Genomic DNA, 20,812 nt, shown 5'->3' on the forward strand with positions numbered 1-20,812 from the left:
TGCACACTGAAGTATCTCAGACTGCAAAGCCATTTAGTCATCAGGACTAAACCCCAGGGCTTGATTAAGTGCTGTGTGGTAACTTGTTTGGATGAGACTTCTTTAAAACCACTCACAATAAAATTAGGAAACTACTGTCAGCTAAGTTCAAATTTACTGAAGCCATGATACGAGGATGAGGGTTTATTAGCTGGTAGCATCGTCATCCTGTTGGTGACAAGGTGGTAATAATGGTTTTTGTTTTTTGGAAACGGAGTTTCGCTCTTGTTACCCAGGCTGGAGTGCAATGGCGCGATCTCGGCTCACCGCAACCTCCGCCTCCTGGGTTCAGGCAATTCTCCTGCCTCAACCTCCTGAGTAGCTGGGATTACAGGCACGCACCACCATGCCCAGCTAATTTTTTGTATTTTTGGTAGAGACGGGGTTTCACCGTGTTGACCAGGCTGGTCTCGATCTCTTGACCTCGTGATCCACCCGCCTCGGCCTCCCAAAGTGCTGGGATTACAGGCATGAGCCACCGCGCCCAGTGGTAATAATGTTTCTAATGGGGCTTCCCTCAGTGGCAGGCAGGCTGCCAAGCAACTAACCCCCATCAAGTGCCAGACCCCTCCAGTGTTCTTGAATTTTGAGTGATCTCCATATTAAAACACCCTGCATTTTATATGATTTATCTACCCAGCCAAAAAAAAAAAGACAAAATGGTGATCCATTGTGTACACAGTTACCTAGTCTCCAGTTACATTCTGCCTTTTGTTCTCCCACTTTATTATGGAGCAGAGGTAAGTCTAGCATGTTCTCAGAAAGGCTCTTAAGAGGTGTTCTGGAGTCCCTGAATCACTTTAGCCTCCAGTAGGATGCCCCCCAGAGGATTTGAGCTGCAGCAGGTGGCTTTGCTTCTTGCCTGGACTGCTGTTTGATCTTGGTGAGCACTCCACTGACATTTCCTAAAGTTGCTTGGTGCAAATCCAGCAAAACAGTCTGTCTTCCCTTGGCCAAAATTGAGATGTATTGTTTTAGATGCATAGAGGAGTTTCCTTGGATGAGCCAAGGACAAGTTGGGGTGTCCTGCACTGAACAGGCCTCTCGTCAATTCACCCGAGTGCCTTCTGTTGGAAAAAAGGGAAGGTGAAGCCTCTCAAGATTGAGAAGTTAAGAAAAAGGCTTTTGGCCACTTGAGAGGATCGGGGCCACGGTTCTGTAAGAGGCAAAGGCTCAGTACCTTGGTGTCAGCGCTGATAGAGCCGAAGGATGCCGGCCTGGTGCAGATCCCTCCACAGGGCGGCTTCCAGGGACAGATCATGGTTTGCGTAGAATATCAATGGCTTCTTTTTCCGTTCAAAGTAGTGGTCAGAAAATTTCCAGTAGTTGCTTGTGATGAATCCATAGGCACTGACCTGGGCAAGGGTAGCCATTGGGTTAGTATTTATTGAGTGCCTACTGTGTACAAACAGACTCGTGTGACGTGACATGAGTTTAGAAAGGTGTCCCCCTGCTAAGGTGAGAATGTAGGAAGTGGTCTAGGGCTTATTCCCACATAGCAAGTAGGGAGACAGATTCAGCGGTGACTTACTTTCCCCACTTGCACAGCTGGTGATTGACAGCTGCATTTGGAATTTGAGGGTGGAGGCAAAAGCCCATTACTACTCTCCCCATCCTAATTGGGGATTGCAGTTAAGACACTCCTGCATTTTTTGAGATGGAGTCTCGCAGTTGCACAGGCTGGAGTGCAGTGGCGCAATCTTGGCTCACTGTAACTTCTGCCTCCCAGGTTCAAGTGATTCTCCTGCCTCAGCCTCCTGCGAACTGGGATTACAGGTATGCACCACCACGCCTGGGTAATTTTGTATTTTTAGTAGAGCCTGTTTCACCGTGTTTGCCAGGCTGGTCTTGAACTCCTGACCTCAGGCGATCCACCTGCCTCCGCCTCCCAAGCGCTGGGATTACAGGCATGAACCACCATGCCCTGCTACTCTTGTATTAAAATAGGAAGAGGCCTAGTGTGGTGGCTCATGCCTGTAATCCCAACACTGGAAAGCTGAGGTGGCAGGATAACTTGAGCTTGGAAATTTGAGACCAGCCTGGGCAACATGGTGAGATCCTGTCCCTACAAAAAGTAAAGACTAGCTGACGGGCAGCTACTTGGGAAGCTGAGGTGGGAGGATCATCACACCATTGCACTTAAGCCTGGGTGACAGAGTGACACCCTGTCTCAAAAAAAAAAAAAAAAAAAGAGGGAAAAGGTGTAGGCCCGAGTTGTGGAGTGGCATTTGGCCTCCAGCTCTGCAAACCAGCTTTAGCATGGGTCACAGCCTCTCCTTGAAAGCTGCTGCTCAGCCCCTGCCTCCACGAGTTTCACATGGGCAAATCCCATCAGGAATGATTTAGGGTGATTTCAAAGTATTTGTGTGTGGGAGGCTAAACCTGCTGCCCCACCCCAGCTCTAGGATGTCCCCATAGAAGAATGGCCCTGTTCGGCCCAGTGTGTTGAAGAGATTGGCTTTCAGAAGGGCAGTTAGATGACTTGAGCCTTAAATACCATATTGAGTGGCTGCCTTGGAGAAGAGCAAAGAAAGAAGGAAACCTGGGGCAGATGTCAGGAGCCAAGGCAAGGCTGGCCCAGGACCTGTCCTTTTAAAGGCCCCCTGTATGGCGGCAAGGAAGTGGGCAGCACCAGCACTCTTGGAGCTGGGGGTTCCATGAGCAGAGGCCAGAGTCGCAGGTCTGAGGGTAAGGGATATCAGGGGATCTTGGGTTCTGTTCACCTGTGTTCTGCTGCCGTAGGCTTCGGGAAGAGAAGGCCTCTTACCTGGTCACAAGTGTGCAAAGCTGTCAGCAGCATGAGAGCCCCGGTACTAGGCATATATAGGTCTCCAAAGTTTGTGTTAATCAACTTGGATTTCAAGAACCTGGAAGCAAAAAGAAACATTCCAGCTCGCTAGCTTGACGTCTGTATCATCACACTTCATAGCTACACATTCAGATAGGTGGGAAAACCTCAAAAACTCTGGGCCTTCTACTCCAGTCAATCCTTTATTTGGTCCAAATGCAAAGCTCTTTGAGACCTTAGGTAAGGTGGGGGTGAGAAAGAGGAAAGCACAGGTGAAATCCTTCCCTTTTTCACCAACAGCCTGTTTTCACCGCAAGCTACTAAGTAACCACACTGCGAAGGGCACGGGTGGCTTGTAGCCCTAGACTGCAATTCCTGTCTATCCCACATCTTGATTAAGCAGGAATCCCATGTGAGGGGCAGGGAGCTCAGACCCTGTGGCTGGACCCACTGGCGTGATGGATGCACCCACAGAGCCCAAGAGTGGGGCCAGGGTGTGGCCACGGGCTCTGCCCTCAGGCCTGAGTTCACATCCAAACTTTGTCGGACAGATCCCCTGTCGTCTCTGAGCCTGTCTTCCTCTGTAGCATGGGACCAACTTGGGCTTCAGTTGCCTCCGCAGATCCATGCACCCCTCCAACTGCTCCCTGCCCTGGAATTCGAGCCTCTGGTCCACAGCAGGGTTTCTTAGGCACAGTGCTATTGATAATTGATATTGGGCCAGGTGGTTCTTCGTTGCTGAGCAGGGATGTTCAGCAGCATCCCTGGCCCCTGCCCACTAGTAGTACCCCACCACCCTGTGACAACCCAAAATGAGGACCAGATGCAATCTACATTGAGAATGCCTGGCGGGAGGGAGGGGAAGAAGGGGAGGGAGTGGAGGCTGTCCCCGGGTTCCTCCCCGCACCTTGGCTGGCTGTGTTTGGGCCTGAAGGTGCTGACACCCTGCTGCTGACAGCCCCACTGCTGTTCACCTCATGACCCCCAAGTCCCAGTCTGTGCCTTTGTGAGTAGTCCCTAGTAAATAAACCTCCTTGAGTTATCCTGGGTTTGTCTGTTTCCAGGTGATTCTGACCTGTATCACACTCCGTCTATCAGGGTGCTAAATAAAACAGTAAATGAAGTGACAGAGCTTCACACACGGCACTCAGGACAGTGGAGCTCTGGTTATTGGTCAGTGCATGGGGCTCATGGAAGGGCACTGCCTGGGTGTGGGGTGGGTGTGTAAGGGGGAAGGAAGGGGAAGCTGTTCTTGCGGCTCCCCCGCTCTGTACCTCTCTGTCAGGTAGCTGATGAAGTCCGGATGCAGCAGCTTGAATTTCCTGGCAGAGGCTTCTGGTCCGAAATAGGTGTGAGGCCTAGGACCCGTGATGGAAGTGGACAGAGCGCCCAGAGCCGTCGTATTGCAAGGAGGAGATGGGGGGGAGGGTCAGGGTGCCGGAGTAGCCGCGGTACCCTGAGCGGTAGGCGCGGGGCTGGGAGTAGTAGGGGGAGAAGGGGGTGTAGAAGGTGGCAGGCAGCGAGGTGGGGACCACGTGCGGCTTCCCGCTCACCAGGACCTCGATGGGCGGAGTGTAGGAGAGAGAGGAGGGGGGCGTGAACAGAGCGGGGGGAGTTGGGAAGGGGCAGTGAAACTGGGGTTGGGGGGGGGGGGGGGGAAGGAGAGGTAAGTAGAGCGAGTCAGGAGGGGGTGAGGGCTTCTGGGTGGGGCAGGGACAGGGACAGGCAAAGCATGGGTTTTGGGGAAGTGGTGCTGTGGGGGGCTGGAAAAAGGGGGGCTCCTTCAGAAAGCGGGACACATAGGGAGTGATATAGGATGGGATGCTCCGAGTTGGCCCAATATAGGAAGATGAGGTGGCGGGGCTGTACAAGGGAGACCTGGGCACAGTGGGGGTTAGGGAAGGGTTTCTAGAGAGGGATTTGAGCCCAGACTGGGAGGGAGATTTGGAGGTGGGTGGAGTGGAGGTTTGGGCGGCCCCTCGGGGCACATGTTGCACTTGAGGACTAGGGTTCAGGGAGGAAGCCCGGGAAGAGGGCTGTGAGGGGTTTGGGGTGGGAGGGTGGGAGGGGGGCCGGGAGGGAGTGCCCCGAGTAGGGGAAGGGGCTGAGCCTCCGGAGCTCTCGTGGGGCTGCTGGCCTGGAGGGTTGACAATGTTGTTGGAACGGGACTGGGAGGGAGACTGGGTAGGGGACGGATTAGGGGTGTGGGAGGGGGAGCTCATTGGTGCTGGGGTGGTAGAGGTCCACCCGATGTCTCTGAGGCAGCCCCGGAGAGCCCAGGCCCAGCGTGTCACAAAGCCCAGGTTAGACCAGCAGTGGGAGCAATTGTGTCATCACCGGGGCGGGGGCAGGGTGGGCCTGGCTTTAGAGCCCCTATCCATAAGGACCACCTGTAAAGCTGCTCTGTGGGGGATGGGCAAGATGCCCTCATGGAGACCCCTGAGACAGGAGGGCTGATTGTCTGGGCCACAGCAGCGGACTCGATTTCTAGGGACCTGATCTCAGGGACAGGAAATTGTCTCAGAATCCCCAGGAGGAGGTTCAGATGAGGGTCAGCATGTGGCTCAAGAGAGCTGGCCCCAGGCCTGCTGTGCAGGAAGGTGGGAGAGAAGACAAAGAGCCTATTGTTTCTGTCTTTCAGGAGGCTGGGCCTCAAGCCTGGTCTCCCATTTCATGGGCAGGGCCCTGGGAAGGATACCCACCAGGAGGAGTGGCACGGACTGGCCCTGACTCACAGTGTGCTCAGTGGGACAGCAGACCTGGCCCAGCCTTCGACCTGGAGAGGCTGGGCTGGGCAGGGAGAGAGCAACCTGAAGCCGAGGAGCCTGGCGTGCTCGCCCCATTCAGAAAAGCTGCCTCTCCCGCCCCCAGAGGGCCACTGGGGACTCAGAGCGTCATCTGGGCTTTCCAGGGGTAGACAAAAGGTAGAATTTCCCAGTGCTGAGTTATGTGAATAATTGGGGATGATTAAATTCTTAGGACTTTTCTTGCTGCCCTTCCCCTACCTCCTCCCCCATCAGGGAGTCGACCATGGCACCCCTGCCCCCCGGCATGCCCCACACCACCACTGCCCGGTGGCTCACCTGTCCCCTTTATCTAGGCCCTCAGGGACAGGCACGCCCAGAATGGCCGATCTCAGCATCACATAGTCGCGGATGTCTGAGGGGATGAAGATATATTGCAGGTCCTGTCGGAATAGAGACAAGGAGCCCAGAGGGGAAACAGGCCAGGTTTAGCTCCTGCTTGCTGTGGATGGCCCTCCATGCCGCCTGAGCCGACTGGAGAATTTCTCTTAAATGCCTTTCATTCCCACCCGGAGGTACTGTGCTGGTTTCAGTGTAGGTCCACGAATCCTCTGATGCTCCTTCAGGAGGTGACACCTAATTGCCATCCCCTGGAGTATAGGCTGGACTTAACACTCATGCACTTTTCTAATAGAGAGGAAAGTGGGCCGGGCGCGATGGCTCACGCCTGTAATCCCAGCACTTTGGGAGGCCGAGGTGGGCGGATCACTTGAGCTCAGGAGTTCGAGACCAGCCTGGCAAACATGCCAAAACCCCTTCTCCACTAAAAATACAAAACTTAGCCAGGTGTAGTGGCACATGCCTGTAATCCCAACTACTCAGGAGGCTGAGGCAGGAGGATCGCTTGAATCCAGGAGGCGGAGGTTGCAGTGAGCTGAGATACATCATTGCACTCCAGCCTGGGTGATAGAGTGAGACTTTGTCTCAAAAACAAAAAAGGCCGGGCAAAGTGGCTCATGCCTGTAATCCCAGCACTTTGGGAGATCGATGTGGGCAGATCACTCGAGGTGGAGAGTTCGAGACCAACCTGATCAACATGGTGAAACCCCATCTCTACTAAAAATACAAAAATTAGCTGAGAGTGGTGGTGCATGCCTGTAGTCCCAGCTACTCGGGATGCTGAGGCAGGAGAATTGCTTGGACCCAGGAGGCAGAGGTTGGGAAGCGGAGGTTGCAGTGGGCTGAGATCGCACCATTGCACTCCAGCTTGGGCAACAAGAGCGAGACTCCATCTCAAAAAAAAGAAACTAAAGCTGCCCCATTTTGTTCTACTTCACAAGAGAGGTTCTAGTGTGAGGACTCAGTGTGGCGTAGACACTATGGGAGGACACTCCTTAAGCCCCTGGTCAAGGGAGGAAGCTTCTAAAAACCCAGCTCAGACCCCTCCAGCACCGCAGGTCTTCTTTTCCTGGGATCCCCCTAACCCTGCATGTGACACCCGCAGCCCTGAGGAGGGAGGCTTTCACTTACAGCCCCTGGGTGTGGGTGGAGGAACCTGGAGACCAGCAGGCAGGACCAGATGCTGGCTCCCATGTACTGACTGTGACCTGGGGCACCGTCCCTTGTGTCCCTGAGCCTCAGTTTCCAACACGGGACTGTTGTGAGATTTTGAGAGGTCACACATCATTCTTCCAGGGGCCAGTGTGCGTAAATGGAAACCACCCTGGTGCTGGGGTCAGAGGGGCCTAGGTTCTGACGGTCCCAGCTGGGTGACTTGGACATGTTCCTGAACTTCTCAGCATCTCAGCTTTGTCATCTGGAAATGGGTATAATGGTCCCTCTCAGGGCTGCTGTGGTGGCCATGTGTGTGACCTGTAACATGCTGGGAACAGAGGAGGAGCTCCATAAATCCCCTTCCCCTGGGATTCGCTAGGACAGGCTGAGCTCCCCAAAGAATGCCAGCTCTGGGGGGTGGGCACTCTGGGTTCAAATCCTGACCCCACTGCTGCCTCACTGAATGAAAGGCGCCAGGCTTTTATCCCCTGTCCAGTAAACCACGGGTTGACATGGTCTCTGTAGAGCACCTGGCAAGTCACGAGCATTGGGTCGATGCTAGCCATTCGTGTCCCACACTCCGGAAGAGTCCTGTGCTGCCTGAATCAGCCAGCAGTCCAAGACGGGATCCTCCCTCACCATCAGTGGCCGTCCTGTGCGGCCAGAGTCCTGGCACACCCTCTGCATCCACTGGACCAGGCCCCCCATGGAGGGGACTCCAGGAACAATGGTGCCATTGTCAACCACAGTGGCAGCCCGCCAAAGGCCTCACCTGTCCTTGTGGCACGGAGGAGAAGCCCAGGCTCCTGTAGGAGATGAGGGAGTTCTTCATCGTGTTCACAGTGAAACCGTAGAAAGAAGTCTTGGTGCCCACATCGCGCTCGAAGCCTTTGATCACAGCTCCGTTGAGTCTGGTCGGCACAGAGGCCCATCAGGCTCTGCGGTTACCCCAGGCTGTCTGTTCTACTTCCATCTCCACGGTTCTGCCTGGCCTGTCCCCCTGCCTCTGTATGACCACTTCTTCTGCCCATGGCAGTACAAGTGCCCAGTTGCCAGCCAGACCCCCACTCCTCCAGACCTCAAGGGGTGATGCCTGTGAGTAGAGCTGGTCCTGGCAGCTCCTTCCTCCTGGGTCCCCTGCACAGGCACCCACGCTCCATCCTCAGGGCCTACTGTTTGTGTTTGCCTTGTCTACTCCCGTGTGCCCGTCACAACTGCTGAGCTGCCCAGGCCACTGCTGCCATGGCCCCTGGCCCCTGGGGGAGATACCCCCCACCCTCTGGGCAGCTCTCTCTCCCACCCCTCCCCAGCCCCTGCCCATCATACCTGAACACATAGTCATGGGCATCGATGTTGGGACCCTGACGGGACCCATTCAGAATGCCTCCGTTGCCCACCACAGCACACCGGATACACTTGGGAGGGGGCTCCCTGGGCCGGGCAAATAGCTTGGTGCTCTCTGAGCCATTCAGAAGGCTCAGGGTGGAGGCGATGGCTGTGGGTATGGATGGGGGCAGCCATGAAGAGGGCTGGCATCAGGGGCACCTGGGACCTTCCATAGGCTGGTTCTGGTGCCCTACCTCCCCTGAGGCCTGACCCAGCCCCTCCCCAGAAGCACAGAGGGTGGGAGGGGAAGGAGATGTCTGTAGGGGGAGAGAACTGAAAAGCTGACAGTGGAAGAGGGGGCTTGGGGCCTTCACTTGTCCTAAGAACCCGAATAACTTATCCTCTCAAGACTGTATTCCTAGAGAAGTGTGCCCAGGGCTTAAAAACAAAAAAAAAAAGCCAGGTGAGGTGTCTCATGCCTGTAATCCCAGCACTTTGGGAGGGTGAGGCAGGTGAATCACTTGAGGTCAGGAGTTCGAGACCAGCCTGGGCAACATGGTGAAACCCGGTCTCTTCTAAAAATACAAAAATTAGTTTGGCATGGTGGCGGGCACCTATCATCCCAGCTACTTGGGAGGCTGAGGCACTAGAATCGCCCGAACCTGAGAGGCAGAGGTTGCAGTGAGCTGAGGTTGCGCCATTGCAACCTCAATGAGACTCCATCTCAAAAAAAAGAAGAAAAAAGGCTGTGTATTGCAAAAGAAAAGAACTGGAAGCCGGTGGGGGTTGGGGAGCAGGTGTGATGTAGGGGGGCTCTGGGCCTGCAGTGTGGCGGGTCCTGCAGCAGCAACTGTGAGGGAGGTGGTTTGAGGCCCTCCCAGCCTGTCCTTGGCCACCAGTGGACGCTGCAGCCTTTCTTGCCAAAGAGGCCCCAGGACGGTGAGGGCCCAGCAGGGCAGCCCCAGCCCCCTCACGGACCCCTGGGTGCTTGGATGGAGGAGGAAGGTGAGGCAGGAGCTGCAGAGCTGGGGCTTCTGGGAGGAGAGGGGGGTCAGGGAGGCCTGGTCTACCTCAGGGCCAAGAGCGGGAAGCTGAGGCAGAAGGCAGGTGAGAGACATGGGTGCAGGTTACCTTGGCGAGAGAGCCCCCGCCAGCCATACGGGGCTTTGTGTTGGCTCAGGCGGTCCCAGAGCTCTGGGGTGAAGAGGTCCCCCCACAGCAGCACTGGAATAGAGAGATTGAACAGGCCACAGAAGTGGGGGTCCCGCTGAATGGCCAGGCGAAGCAGGTGTCGGCAGTCCTGGGCCTGTGGGTGAGAAGGTAGGGGCTGGGGTGGGTGGGACCCCGCTGACTCTGCAGGGAAGCTGGGAGTTGTGAGGGAAGGCCTGCCCTGTCCCCTCCAGATCGGGGCCATCCTTGCATTTTTGAACTGAGCTGGCTGCTGGAGCGTCTGCGAACTTTCTGGATTTAGTCTGCCTAGCTTGTCTTCTCCAGAGGCCACGTCCCCTTGGCCTGATGGCTCTGGCCTCATACTCCTTCACCTCACACTTGAGCAAATTCTGGGGCATTTTCTGATGCACGGGTCTGACCTGCCTGCCCTTTGGCGGAGGAGTTCCAGCCTGGGCTGAGCGGAAGGTGTCCCCCTGCATGCAAAGCCTAACTCTGCTGGTACACCATGGTTTGTGTGTGAACAGGCTGCCAGGAAGATCTGTGATGGTCTTTCTTCCTAGTGGTGCCATTAGGGAGTAGCAGTGTCCCCCCAGAATTCATTACCCCCACCCTGGGAATGTGTCCGTAGTTGGAACTAGGAGATGGAATTAATTAGGAGGAGATCACACAGGGTGAGGTCGGGCCGAACTAGTATCCTCATAAGGAGCCCAAGTGATGATGAAGCAGAGATCTGTGTGATGCAGCCACAAGCCAAGGAGCCTCGGGAGCCTCCGGAGCTGCAGAAAGGCAGGGGAGGCTTTCTTCAAGGCTTCGGAGGGAGCGTGGCCCTGCCAGCACCTCGATTCTGGGCTTCTGGGCTCCAGAACTGTGACGATTCCATTTCTGTGGATCGAAGCCCCCCAGGCTGTGTTCCTTTGTTCCAGCAGCCACGGGGAAGGAACATAGCACCTCCGTACTCATGGGCCTTGAGGGAGGGTGAGGTCAGGAAACAGGCCCAGCCTTGTCTGCTGTGCACAATCTCCTGCGCACAACCTCAAAAGGTCAGAATCGCACACAGTCATGGCCTGGGTGGCCCTTCTATTACTCCTGAATGGGGCTCTTTGTTAAGCCATTGGTTTGATCAAAGGACAAAGCAGGAAATAGCTGTATAGTCATTTCTGCTATAATGCAACTTATGAGTGGCTAAATATCACCATGCTATGCAAAGCTATGCAATCATGACCATGGGGCAGCTGGGCATGGGGGTGCACCCCTGTAATGCCAGCTCTTTGGGAGGCTGAGGTGGGAGGATCGCTTGAGGCCAGGAGTTTCAAGATTAGCCTGGTCAACAGAGCGAGACCCCACGTCTGCAAAAAAAAATTTTTTTGCAGACGTGGGGTCTCGCTCTGTTGCCCAGGCTGGAGTGCAATGGCGTGAGCTGGACTCACTGCAACCTCTGCCTCCCGGGTTCAAGCGATTCTCCTGCCTCAGCCTCCTATAGCTGGGGCTATAGGCCTGTGCCACCATGCCGGGCTAATTTTGTATTTTTAGTAGAGACAGGGTTTCACCATGTTGGCCAGGCTGGTCTCAATCTCCTGACCTCATGATCCGCCCCCCTTGGCCTCCGGAAGTGCTGGGATTACAGGTGTGAACCACTGTGCCTGGACAAAAATTTTTTTTTAATTAGCCAGGCATGGCGACCCAGGCCTGTAGTCCCAGCTACCTGGGAAGCTAAGATGGAAGGATTGCTTGAGCCTGGGAGACTGAGGCTGCAGTGAGCTATGATCATACCACTTCACTCCAGCCTGGGTGACAGAGTGAGACCCCATCACAAAAACAAAACAAAACAAAACAAAACAAAATAAAAACAAAAAAAGAAACACCATGGGCTTATGAGAAAATGGGATGAGTGACATAACACTGAAAAACTGTCAGGAATGCATAGAACCAAAGATAAATATCAAAGAAACATCGTTTTACAGATGTCCCATGGTTAAGGAATGCTTGAGATTAATGTAGCAGTGGGTGTGGAAGTGTGTGTCGGAAGGGGGCAGCTCGTGTGATATTGTAAAACGGTGGGAAGAAGGTTGTCTGGAACCAGAGGGAGCTGTGCCGACAGGCTCACTAGGGCGGGTGAACCCGCAACATGCTTGGTGAAGCTGATGGAGATCTCACGTGTGCCTGTCTGTGCTTTTTGTGTATTCCTACATGGCTCTGCTGAGTTGGGTGTGGTTTCTGTGTAACCTAGAGTTTTCACTGACAAAATCACGCAAAAGAAAATCCACAGCGGGGCGCGGTAGCTCATGCCTGTAATCCCAGCACTTTGGGATGCTAAAGATGGGCAGATCACCTGAGGTCAGGCGTTCGAGACCAGCCTGTCCAACACGGTGAAACCCTGTCTCTACTAAAAATACAAAAATTAGCTAGGTGTGGTGGCACACACCTGTAGTCCAAGCTACTAGGGAGGCTGAGGCAGGAGAATCACTTGAACCTGGGAGGCAGAGGTTGCAGTGAGATGAGACAGTGCACCTGCATTCCAGCCTGGGTGACAGAGCTAGACTCCGTCTCAAAAGAAAAAAAAAAAGTTACAATTAAGAAGGCAAAAACGGCTGGGCGCGGTGGCTCAAGCCTGTAATCCCAGCACTTTGGGAGGCTGAGGCGGGTGGATCACGAGGTCAAGAGATCGAGACCATCCTGGTCAACATGGTGAAACCCCATCTCTACTAAAAATACAAAACATTAGCTGGGCATGGTGGCGCGTGCCTGTAATCCCAGCTACTCAGGAGGTTGAGGCAGGAGAATTGCCTGAACCCAGGAGGCGGAGGTTGCAGTGAGCCGAGATCGCGCCATTGCACTCCAGCCTGGGTAACAAGAGCGAAACTCCGTCTCAAAAAAAAGAAGGCAAAAACGTACAATAGAATAAAATGAGGAAATGAGGGAAGGAGAAGTAAAGAAAGGAAAATAAGACAATGTGAAGTAAGTGCAGGAAAAAACGTGTCACAAAGTGGGAGACATGGGCCATACATCTGGCTCTGAGCTTCCCAGTGGTCGGAGCTAAGAAGGAAACTTTGCCACCACAACCAGGGGATACAAGCTGCACCTAGCAGTTTTTGCCTTCTCATATGTGTCCAAAAGCCACCTCAAATCCTTTGTTTTAGACCAGGTGGGGACATATGTCAGTTAGCATCAAACAGCTCAAGGGTCAAGTGGAAAAGACTTTAGGAAGCTTCAAGATGACCTGGTCCAAGCACTCATAAGGTGCTTAAGGCCTCTCTTCAGCCTGCCAGCCAAGTGTTCATTGACCTCTGTTCTTTTTTTTTTTTGAGACGGAATCTCAGTCTCAGTCTGTTGCCCAGGCTGGAGTGCAATGGTGCGATCCCGGCTCACTGCAACCTCTGCCTCCCAGGTTCAAGCGATTCTCCTGCCCCATCCTCCTGAGTAGCTGGGACTAGAGGCTCGTGCCACCACACCCCACTAATTTTTGTATTTTTAGTAGAGACAGGGTTTTACCATGTTAGGCTACTCTTGAATTCCTGACCTCGTGATCCACCTGCCTTGGCCTCCCAAAGTCCTGGGATTACAGGCGACAGCCCCCACGCCCAGTTGGCCTCTGTTCTGAAGACAGGGCCCCCATCACCTGCCCAGGGCTACTTGCTGTGTCTCTGAACAGCTTGGTTGTCACTAAACTCTTGCATGCAGTGAACTTTGTCTCCACTAGGCCCCTGTCAGCGTGTCCCAGATTAGTCTCTTGGGCTTGGAAAACACCTCTTAAGCCTGTGTTAATCCAGAACAACACAGTCACCATTCTGCTTAACGGCAGCACGTGGAGCCGGGGGGCGGCGGGGGTGGAGGGAGGGGTGAGGGAGGCTGTATTGTGCATTGGTTCTGAGCCAGGTTCTAGACAAGAGGCTCAAACCCAGTACTGCCTCTTACTACCTAAGTGAGGTACTTAACTTCTTGGGGCCTCATTTTACCCATTTGCAAGGGCCACATTCCAGGGCGGCTGTGATGCTTCAATGAGAGAACGCAGGTAAAGTCCCAGAATCAACGCTGGCAACGCTGTCTGCTACTTATGGTTATGAGGCAGGAACCTGAAGTTTCTCAAACCTTCTGGACAAGCAAGTGCATCTTTCCAGAGCCTGGAGTTTGCTCCGGGGTGAGCAGTTTAAATGTGATTTTTATAGGAAGTAGGTATTTTGAAGAGTAGAGTATAAAATTCACAGGACTGGCCAGGCGTGGTAGCTCACATCTGTAATCCCAGCACTTTGAGAGGCCGAGGCGGGCAGATCACTGAGATCAGGAATTCGAGACCAACCTGACCAACATGGAGAAACCCTATCTCTACTAAAAATACAAAAAAATTAGCATGGCGTGGTGGCGCATGCCTGTAATCCCAGCTACTCAGGAGGCTGAAGCAGGAGAATCACTTGAACCCAGGAGGCAGAGGTTGCAATGAGCCGAGATCATGTCACTGCACTCCAGCCTGGGCAATAAGAGCGAAACTCCAGCTCAAAAATAAATAAATAAAAATAATAAAATAAAATTCACAGGACTATTTAAGATACAATCTTAAGACTCCCAAAAACTGTTCAGCTGTCTCTACCCCAGGAGTATGTATTTATTCATCCTTCCCTGCTGTGGGGCACAGGAAAACCTATTTGTCAGGTCTGAGAGGCCCTGAAGAGACGAAGCTCAGCTCTGTACTTGGGGCATTCCCAAGAGCTCCAGCCTGGCAATCTCATGAGAATGTTCCTGTTCGTTCTTCTTCCCTCTGCCCCACTAATTTGAGGGTGCTCAAAACTGCCACAGTACCTTTCTTATCCAAGAATTTGATGCCTTGGGTTGAAAGAATGCTTGAAATGGTGTGGTGTCCCTGGGGGAAAAAGCAGAAAAAAAGCAGGGCTCAGCAGCACAGACCTACCCCTTGGAAGCTTTTGGACTGACTGACTCCCTTAGCTCTAGGGGCTGACAAATCCGCCTGTGCCCCACGTGGTGGCTCACACCTGTAATCCCAGTACTTTGGGAGGCTGAGGTGGGAGGATTGCTTGGGACCAGGGGTTGGAGACCAACTTGGGCAACATAGTGAGACCCCATGTCTACAAAAATAAAAAAATTAGCCAGGTGTGGTGGAGCATACATGCCCTCTGGCCTTTCTGTCTTCCACTATGAGGATGCAGCAAGAAGGCCCTCTCCAGACATAGACCCTATGACCTGGGACCTCCCAGCCTCCAGAACCATAGGAGATAAATCTCTGTTTTTTGTAAATGATCCAACTCAGGTGTTCTGTGATAGCAGCACAAGACAGACTCAGACAGCTCTGAAGCCTTACTCCCTGGGTTTGCAACCTGACTCCACCACTTGGCTGCTGTGTGATCTTGGGCAGTTGCTGAACTCAGAACCTCAGCCTCTGCATCTGTATAATAATGATAATCATACTGAGCTCCTTCAATTGTTAGGAGGGTTCAAACAGAGAGTGTATGTTGGCACACATAAAAAGTGTCCTCTAAATGTTAGCTCTTGTTACCTAAAGGAGGAAGAGAAAGGATCTTACTGTGTCAGCCTCTATTACTAGTGTCTCTTCTAGAGGGCAGTAAGGGGACAGTGTTACTGTCTCCTCCCAGTTCCCAATTCCCAGGCACTAGGTGGGCCCTGAATCGGGGCAGAAGGAAAACATGAAGGAAGGAACAGGGATCCTTACCCTTTCAAAAGGGTGGCCAGGGCCGGGCGCGGTGGCTCATGCCTGTAATCCCAGCACTTTGGGAGGCCGAGGTGGGTGGATCACGAGGTCAAGAGATCGAGACCATCCTGGTCAACATGGTGAAACCCCGTCTCTACTAAAAATACAAAAAAAATCAGCTGGGCATGGTGGTGCGTGCCTGTAATCCCAGCTACTCAGGAGGTTGAGGCAGGAGAATTGCCTGAACCCAGGAGGCGGAGGTTGCGGTGAGCCGAGATTGTGCCATTGCACTCCAGCCTGGGTAACAAGAGTGAAACTCCGTCTCAAAAAAAAAAAAAAAAACAAAACAAAAGTGTGGCCAGGCTTCTCTCAGACCCCTCCCTTCACTCCAGCAGCCACAGGGAGCAGGTGGAGGGGACTCTGGGTTGCTAGTTTGTGAGAGAAACAAAGGCCTATTGTTACGTGCTTCCAGGTGGCAGCTGAGCCACAAGGGAACTCAGGATCTGCCTTTCTGTGGTTTCTGGGTTTCCTACAAGATACTGGAGGCACGGCCTAGAGAGAGCAGGGTTGATTCCTTCCCCCCTCCCTCCGTTTCTCCCTCGGACTGTCCACCTGTCCATCCACGTAATCCCATAGTTCCTGCTCATGAGTGCAATATGACCCCCTCTGAGAAGGAACAGGACGGTGGTGCCCAGCCTAGGTTGCCTATGAGAACCCCCAGGGTGGTTTGGAAAACCCCATTGCTCAGCCCCTACTCCTGAGATTCTCATCTGATTGCTCTGGGGTGGGGAGTGGGCACTGGTGAGTCCAATCCCTGCCTTCCCATCCCAACCAGCTGATTCTAATGTGCAGCCAGGCTCGAGAGCCTGGCGGAGGAGCTGCAGAACAGGGCAGAGCTGAGACGGGACGGGTAGAGCTATAAGGGAGGGGATGGGGAACCACCAAAGTGCAGTTTTTCTGCCCTGAACTCCCCACCCTCAGGGCAGCCTGGTTCGACTCCAGAGCATCCCTGGTGCCCAGCAACTTCTCCCAGCCCCGCTACCATTGAGCCTTCCAGATTCTCCCTCTCAGGAATCCATGTGCCTGGGGCAGCTGGGAGTGGGTAGGAAGGGGCCAGCCTGCACATGCCCTTCTGGGAGGTTTTGCCAGCCTCAGAAGATGTACGGACCATGTGCTGCCTTTTTCTACAAGCTAATTTTACTCACAACTTAGATAATATTCTTTTTTTGAGATGGTGTCTTACTTTGTCACTCAGGCTGGAGTGCAGTGGCGGGGACTTGGCTCACTGCAGCCTCGACCTCCTGGGCTCAAGTGATCCTCCCATCTCAGCCCCCTAAGTAGCGGGGGCTACAGGCATGCACCACCATGCCTGGCTTTTGTTTTTGTTTTTGTTTTTGTTTTGTATTTTTAGTAGAAACGGGGTTTTACCATGTTGCCCAGGCTGGTCTCAAACTCCTGGGCTCAAGCAATCTGCCTGCCTCAGTCTCCCACAGTGCTACAGGCACGAGCACCGTGCCTGCCTTCATATTCTAATAGCCCTAAAATGTTCTCTTTATAAAAACATAACGTTGACAGTAACTGACAGCCCTATGTTGATTCGCACTCTGTCTTCTGTTAAGCAACAACAACATTTAATAGAAATCTTCATGTCTGGGACTCACTGAGCCAGATTCTGCTGTGAGGAAATTCCCAGACTGGATTCCACTCTGATCTGCACAAAGAGCCCCTCCTTGGGCTCCGTAGATCCTTCCCAGCTGCCCATCTTCCTGGACTCTCCCTTATAGCCAGGCATGTCCATTTCAGTCCTTAGCTGGAGAAGCTCATGCAGCCTGCTGGCTCTGCCCAGAATGCCATCCACCTCCCACTCTTTCCCCCAGACTAAATATCCACCTCCCACAGCAAGGCTGAGTCCTGACCTGCCCCGCACTGGGTTTATGCTACAGTGCAAATACAGAGAAACAGCAGGAAAGGGCCAGGTGCTTGAGTCCTACTACTTTTAGAAAAGAGGAAAGATCTTTAAAAAAAAAAAAAAAATGTTGCAGTATAATAGAAGTATAGTAAACTGCATACTTAAAGTTGTATTAGATATCTTGAAATAATTTTTTTTTTGAGACCGTTTTGCTCTTGTTGCCCAGGCTGGAGTGGAATGGCACCATCTTGGCTCACTGCAACCTCTGCCTCCCAGGTTCAAGCAATTATCCTGCCTCAGCCTCCCGAGTAGCTGGGATTACAGGCGTGTGCCACCACACCCAGCTAATTTTGTATTTGTAGTAGAGGCGGGGTTTCTCCATGTTGGTCAGGCTGGTCTTAAACTCCTGACCCCAGGTGATCCACCTGATTTGGCCTCCCAAAGTGCTGGGATTACAGGCGTGAGCCACCGTGCCCAGCCAAAATAATTAATTTGTGTGTGTGTTAAGATGGAGTCTCTGTCACCCAGGCTGGAGTGCAATGGTGCAGTTTCAGCTCTGCAACCTCTGCCTCCCTAGTTCAAGAGATTCTTCTGCCTCAGCATCCTAAGCACCTGGGACTACAGGTACACACCACCATGTCCAGCTAACTTTTTGTATTTTTAGTAGAGACAGGGTTTCACCATATTGGCCAGGCTGGTCTCAATCTCCTGACCTCATAATCTGCCTACCTCTGCCTCCCAAAGTGCTGGGATTACAGGTGTGAACCACTGCACTCGGCCTAATTTGTGTTTTTTAAAAAATGTATTACTAGGGAGGCTGAGGTGGGAGAATCACTTGAGCTTGGAGGTGGAGGTTACAGTAAGCCAAGATAGAGCCACTGTATTCCAGCCTGGGCAACAGAGTGAGACTGTCCCCCAGAATTATTCTTATAAGAAAAGTAATTTATTTCTTACAGTTATGGGGGCTAAGTCCAAGGCTGAGGAGCCACATTTGGTGAATTTTTGTTTTAATTTCGTCTGCTCTAGTGGAGCAGGGTTCCCCCATAGGCAGTGGTCCAGAGCAGCCAGAGGGCTTTGGTGTTGGTGGGGCAGGAAGTCACATGCGGAGGGGGCTGAGCTGCTAGATCAGGTCTCTTCCTCTCTGTAAATTTATGATAAATCAATACATACATGCAAATGTGCAATAATCAAACAAGCTAATTAGTATATTCATCACCTCGAATTTTTAAAATTATTTTTTGAGACAGGACCTCACTGTATTGCCCAGGCTGGAGTGCAGTGGCACAATCACAGCTCACTGCAGCCTCGACCTCCCGGGCTCAAGGGATCCTCCTGCCAGCTCCCTGAATAGATGGGACCACATGCATGCACCACCATGCCAGGATAATTTTTGTATTTTTGGTAGAGATGGGGTTTCCCCATGTTGCCTAGGCTCACATCAAACATATATTATTTCTTTGCATTGAGATACTTTGTGTTGTAAACATCTTTACATAAAAGTGACAAAGATTCCTTTTCTTTTCTTATGAGACAGGGTCTCGCTGGGTCGCCCAGGCTGGAATGCAGTAGTGCAATCACAGCTTACAGCCTCGAATTTCTGGCCTCAACAATCCTCCCACCTCCGCCTCCCAGAGTGCTGGGACTACAGGCTTAAGTCACCGTGAGAGGCCAAGGATCCTCCTTCTTAAGGCCTTTAACCTGTGTCAGGTTTTGTAACCCTCATTACGCAATCCTGACTACAAGGAGATGTAGGAATTCCAGGTGTCGCCGCCAGAGCACCCTTTGCTCTTAAGAGCGCTGGACTCTTGATCACTGGCAAGCTGTTTCACATTCGTCTGCAACTTTTGCTGTGTCCTTTGACTTCATCTGTGGAGACCAGATACTTATTTTGTTTTCATCCCCTTAGGCCCCCAGCAGGTTGGTGGGGGGCGTGCAGATGGAAAAGCGCCAGGAAGGGAAAGGCTGGGGCTGGGGCTGGAGGCCTCTCCCTGAGGCTGCGGCGCCCTTCCCGCCTCCCAAACCCAGACTCCGCACGGCCCGGTCCGCCTTCCTCAAGTTTTGCTGCTTCATCAGTCCCTGGAACAACCACCTGCTAGAGGCCGGCTCCCACGTTCTCCTCGTGGGGCACCCAGGAGAGGAAAGTGCCCAGGGAGGAGTAGGGCGTGGAGCGCTGGAGGCGGCGCGGGGAGGAGAACGTGGATGGAGCCGGGAGTCGCCCCCTGATCGCCCCCGCGTCCGCCTCTTCGCTGATCGCGCCCGTCCTGGGCTTATCTAGACTCGGCGAGCAGAGGCTGGGAGAAGGGAGCGGGCGCTGGTAGGGCAGAGACCGCAGCGGGCGGGGAAGGCAACTGGCCGCGGCCCGGCTGAGGGTCCCCGGGAAGTTGGAAACCGGACACTTGGGTCCCTGCCCCAAAAGCCAAATCAGACGTTACTGAGGGAGCACTCCCGGGAAAAAAGTGTAGTTTTTCTCTGCTTCGCGGACCCAGCCAGATTTCGACAATAGAAAGTGTACTAATCAGGTCGGGGGGGGGACTTTACCAACAAGGGCGACCGGGAAGGGTCGCCAGTGCGCAGGGGGCGAGGGCCCCCTTGGACTCAGGCAAAGGCCGCGGGGTGCGGGCAGCGCGAGGTTTAGGCTGGGAGGGGGTTCTGGGAACAAAGGGCCACGGCCCGAGTCCTCGCTGTGAGCCGCCCCAGAAGGGTCCACGCGGAGGTTGGGCTGAGGGCTGCGGGCCGCCAGGGAGCCCTGGGCTAGGTGCCCTCCCCGCGCCCTGGTCGCCCCTGCGCCTTCCCGCTCTGCGCGCCGCAGCCCCTACCTGGCTCCAGCCGCGGGCCCCGGGTACTGCTGCACCGCCGAGAAGTACAGGGCAAAGAGGAGCCCCGAGCAGGCAGCCGCGAGCAGGAGCAGCAGCCAGAAGAACGGCCCGCGCGGGAGCCCCATACAGCCCCGGCCCGCGAGCGCCCGGTCCGCAGCCGTCCCGGGCAGAGCGCAGAGGCCCTAGTGGGCCAGGTGGGACTTGCGGAGGCGGTTGCCCTGCCCTGCCCCGCCCTGCCCGCCCGGTGCCCGCGGCGCCTCCCCCCACCCCCGGCAGCTCCCTCTTGGCCCCGGCCGGGTGTCCAGACGCAGCTGCACCCTCGGAGGCTGGGCGGCGGGTGAGCACTACTTGGAATTTATGGTGTCAAGACTTCCATTTCAAATGGCAATACTCCCCTCACATCAAAGTCTCCTATCTACCCTCCTGGAGTAGTAGTAAGTCGAGCAGATTTTGCTCTACCTACAAGCTAAATGATGAGCCTGCCATAGTTCTGCGGATGCTGGTAGAAGACACAAGACCAATGGATCAGAAAAAAAGGACTTTATTACTCATGGCACAACAAGCAACATAGGCATCACGCTTGTGTCACTTCTGTTTACTCCTCAAGTCCCATGAGAGCCGAAGGGGCCCAGGTGGGTGTTACGCACACAGTCGGTTTGCAGCACAGCTGAGAAACCCTGAGATAAGAGAACCAGAATCTTTCATAATGGGCTTCAAGGAAACCTGCCCTTGTCTAAGAAGGAGACATTATCTTCCGTATGTTGGATGGTGAGGAAATCCGCCCTCTGCTCCAGAGGGAGGCACTTTATC

At 53.7% G+C, this 20,812-nt stretch overlaps 1 protein-coding gene across 3 annotated transcripts; it reads right to left on the minus strand.

Annotated features, from left to right (window-relative positions):
- Positions 1 to 533: 533 nt before the first annotated feature.
- On the minus strand, positions 534 to 20,336 carry ST6GALNAC2 (ST6 N-acetylgalactosaminide alpha-2,6-sialyltransferase 2). Of its 3 annotated transcripts, XM_017535842.2 has the most exons (10): positions 20,003 to 20,336; positions 14,413 to 14,473; positions 9,583 to 9,757; positions 8,452 to 8,620; positions 7,898 to 8,036; positions 5,911 to 6,014; positions 4,102 to 4,185; positions 2,807 to 2,906; positions 1,220 to 1,394; positions 534 to 1,106 (listed from the first exon to the last, which is right to left on the minus strand). In XM_017535842.2, exons 1-9 carry the CDS (start codon positions 20,125 to 20,127, stop codon positions 1,227 to 1,229), a joined length of 1,125 nt encoding a protein of 374 aa, XP_017391331.1. In that variant the 5' UTR covers positions 20,128 to 20,336; the 3' UTR covers positions 534 to 1,106; positions 1,220 to 1,226. The 3 variants fall into 3 exon arrangements, with proteins under 3 accessions (XP_017391331.1, XP_037597000.1, XP_037597001.1); XM_037741072.1 differs by lacking the exons at positions 14,413 to 14,473; positions 20,003 to 20,336 and adding an exon at positions 10,459 to 10,707; XM_037741073.1 differs by lacking the exons at positions 534 to 1,106; positions 1,220 to 1,394; positions 2,807 to 2,906; positions 4,102 to 4,185 and adding an exon at positions 4,310 to 4,590.
- Between the last annotated feature and the right edge of the window lie 476 nt (positions 20,337 to 20,812).

Source organism: Cebus imitator, unplaced genomic scaffold (genome assembly GCF_001604975.1).
Source record: "Cebus imitator isolate Cc_AM_T3 unplaced genomic scaffold, Cebus_imitator-1.0 Scaffold93, whole genome shotgun sequence".
Classification (NCBI taxonomy): domain Eukaryota; kingdom Metazoa; phylum Chordata; class Mammalia; order Primates; family Cebidae; genus Cebus; species Cebus imitator.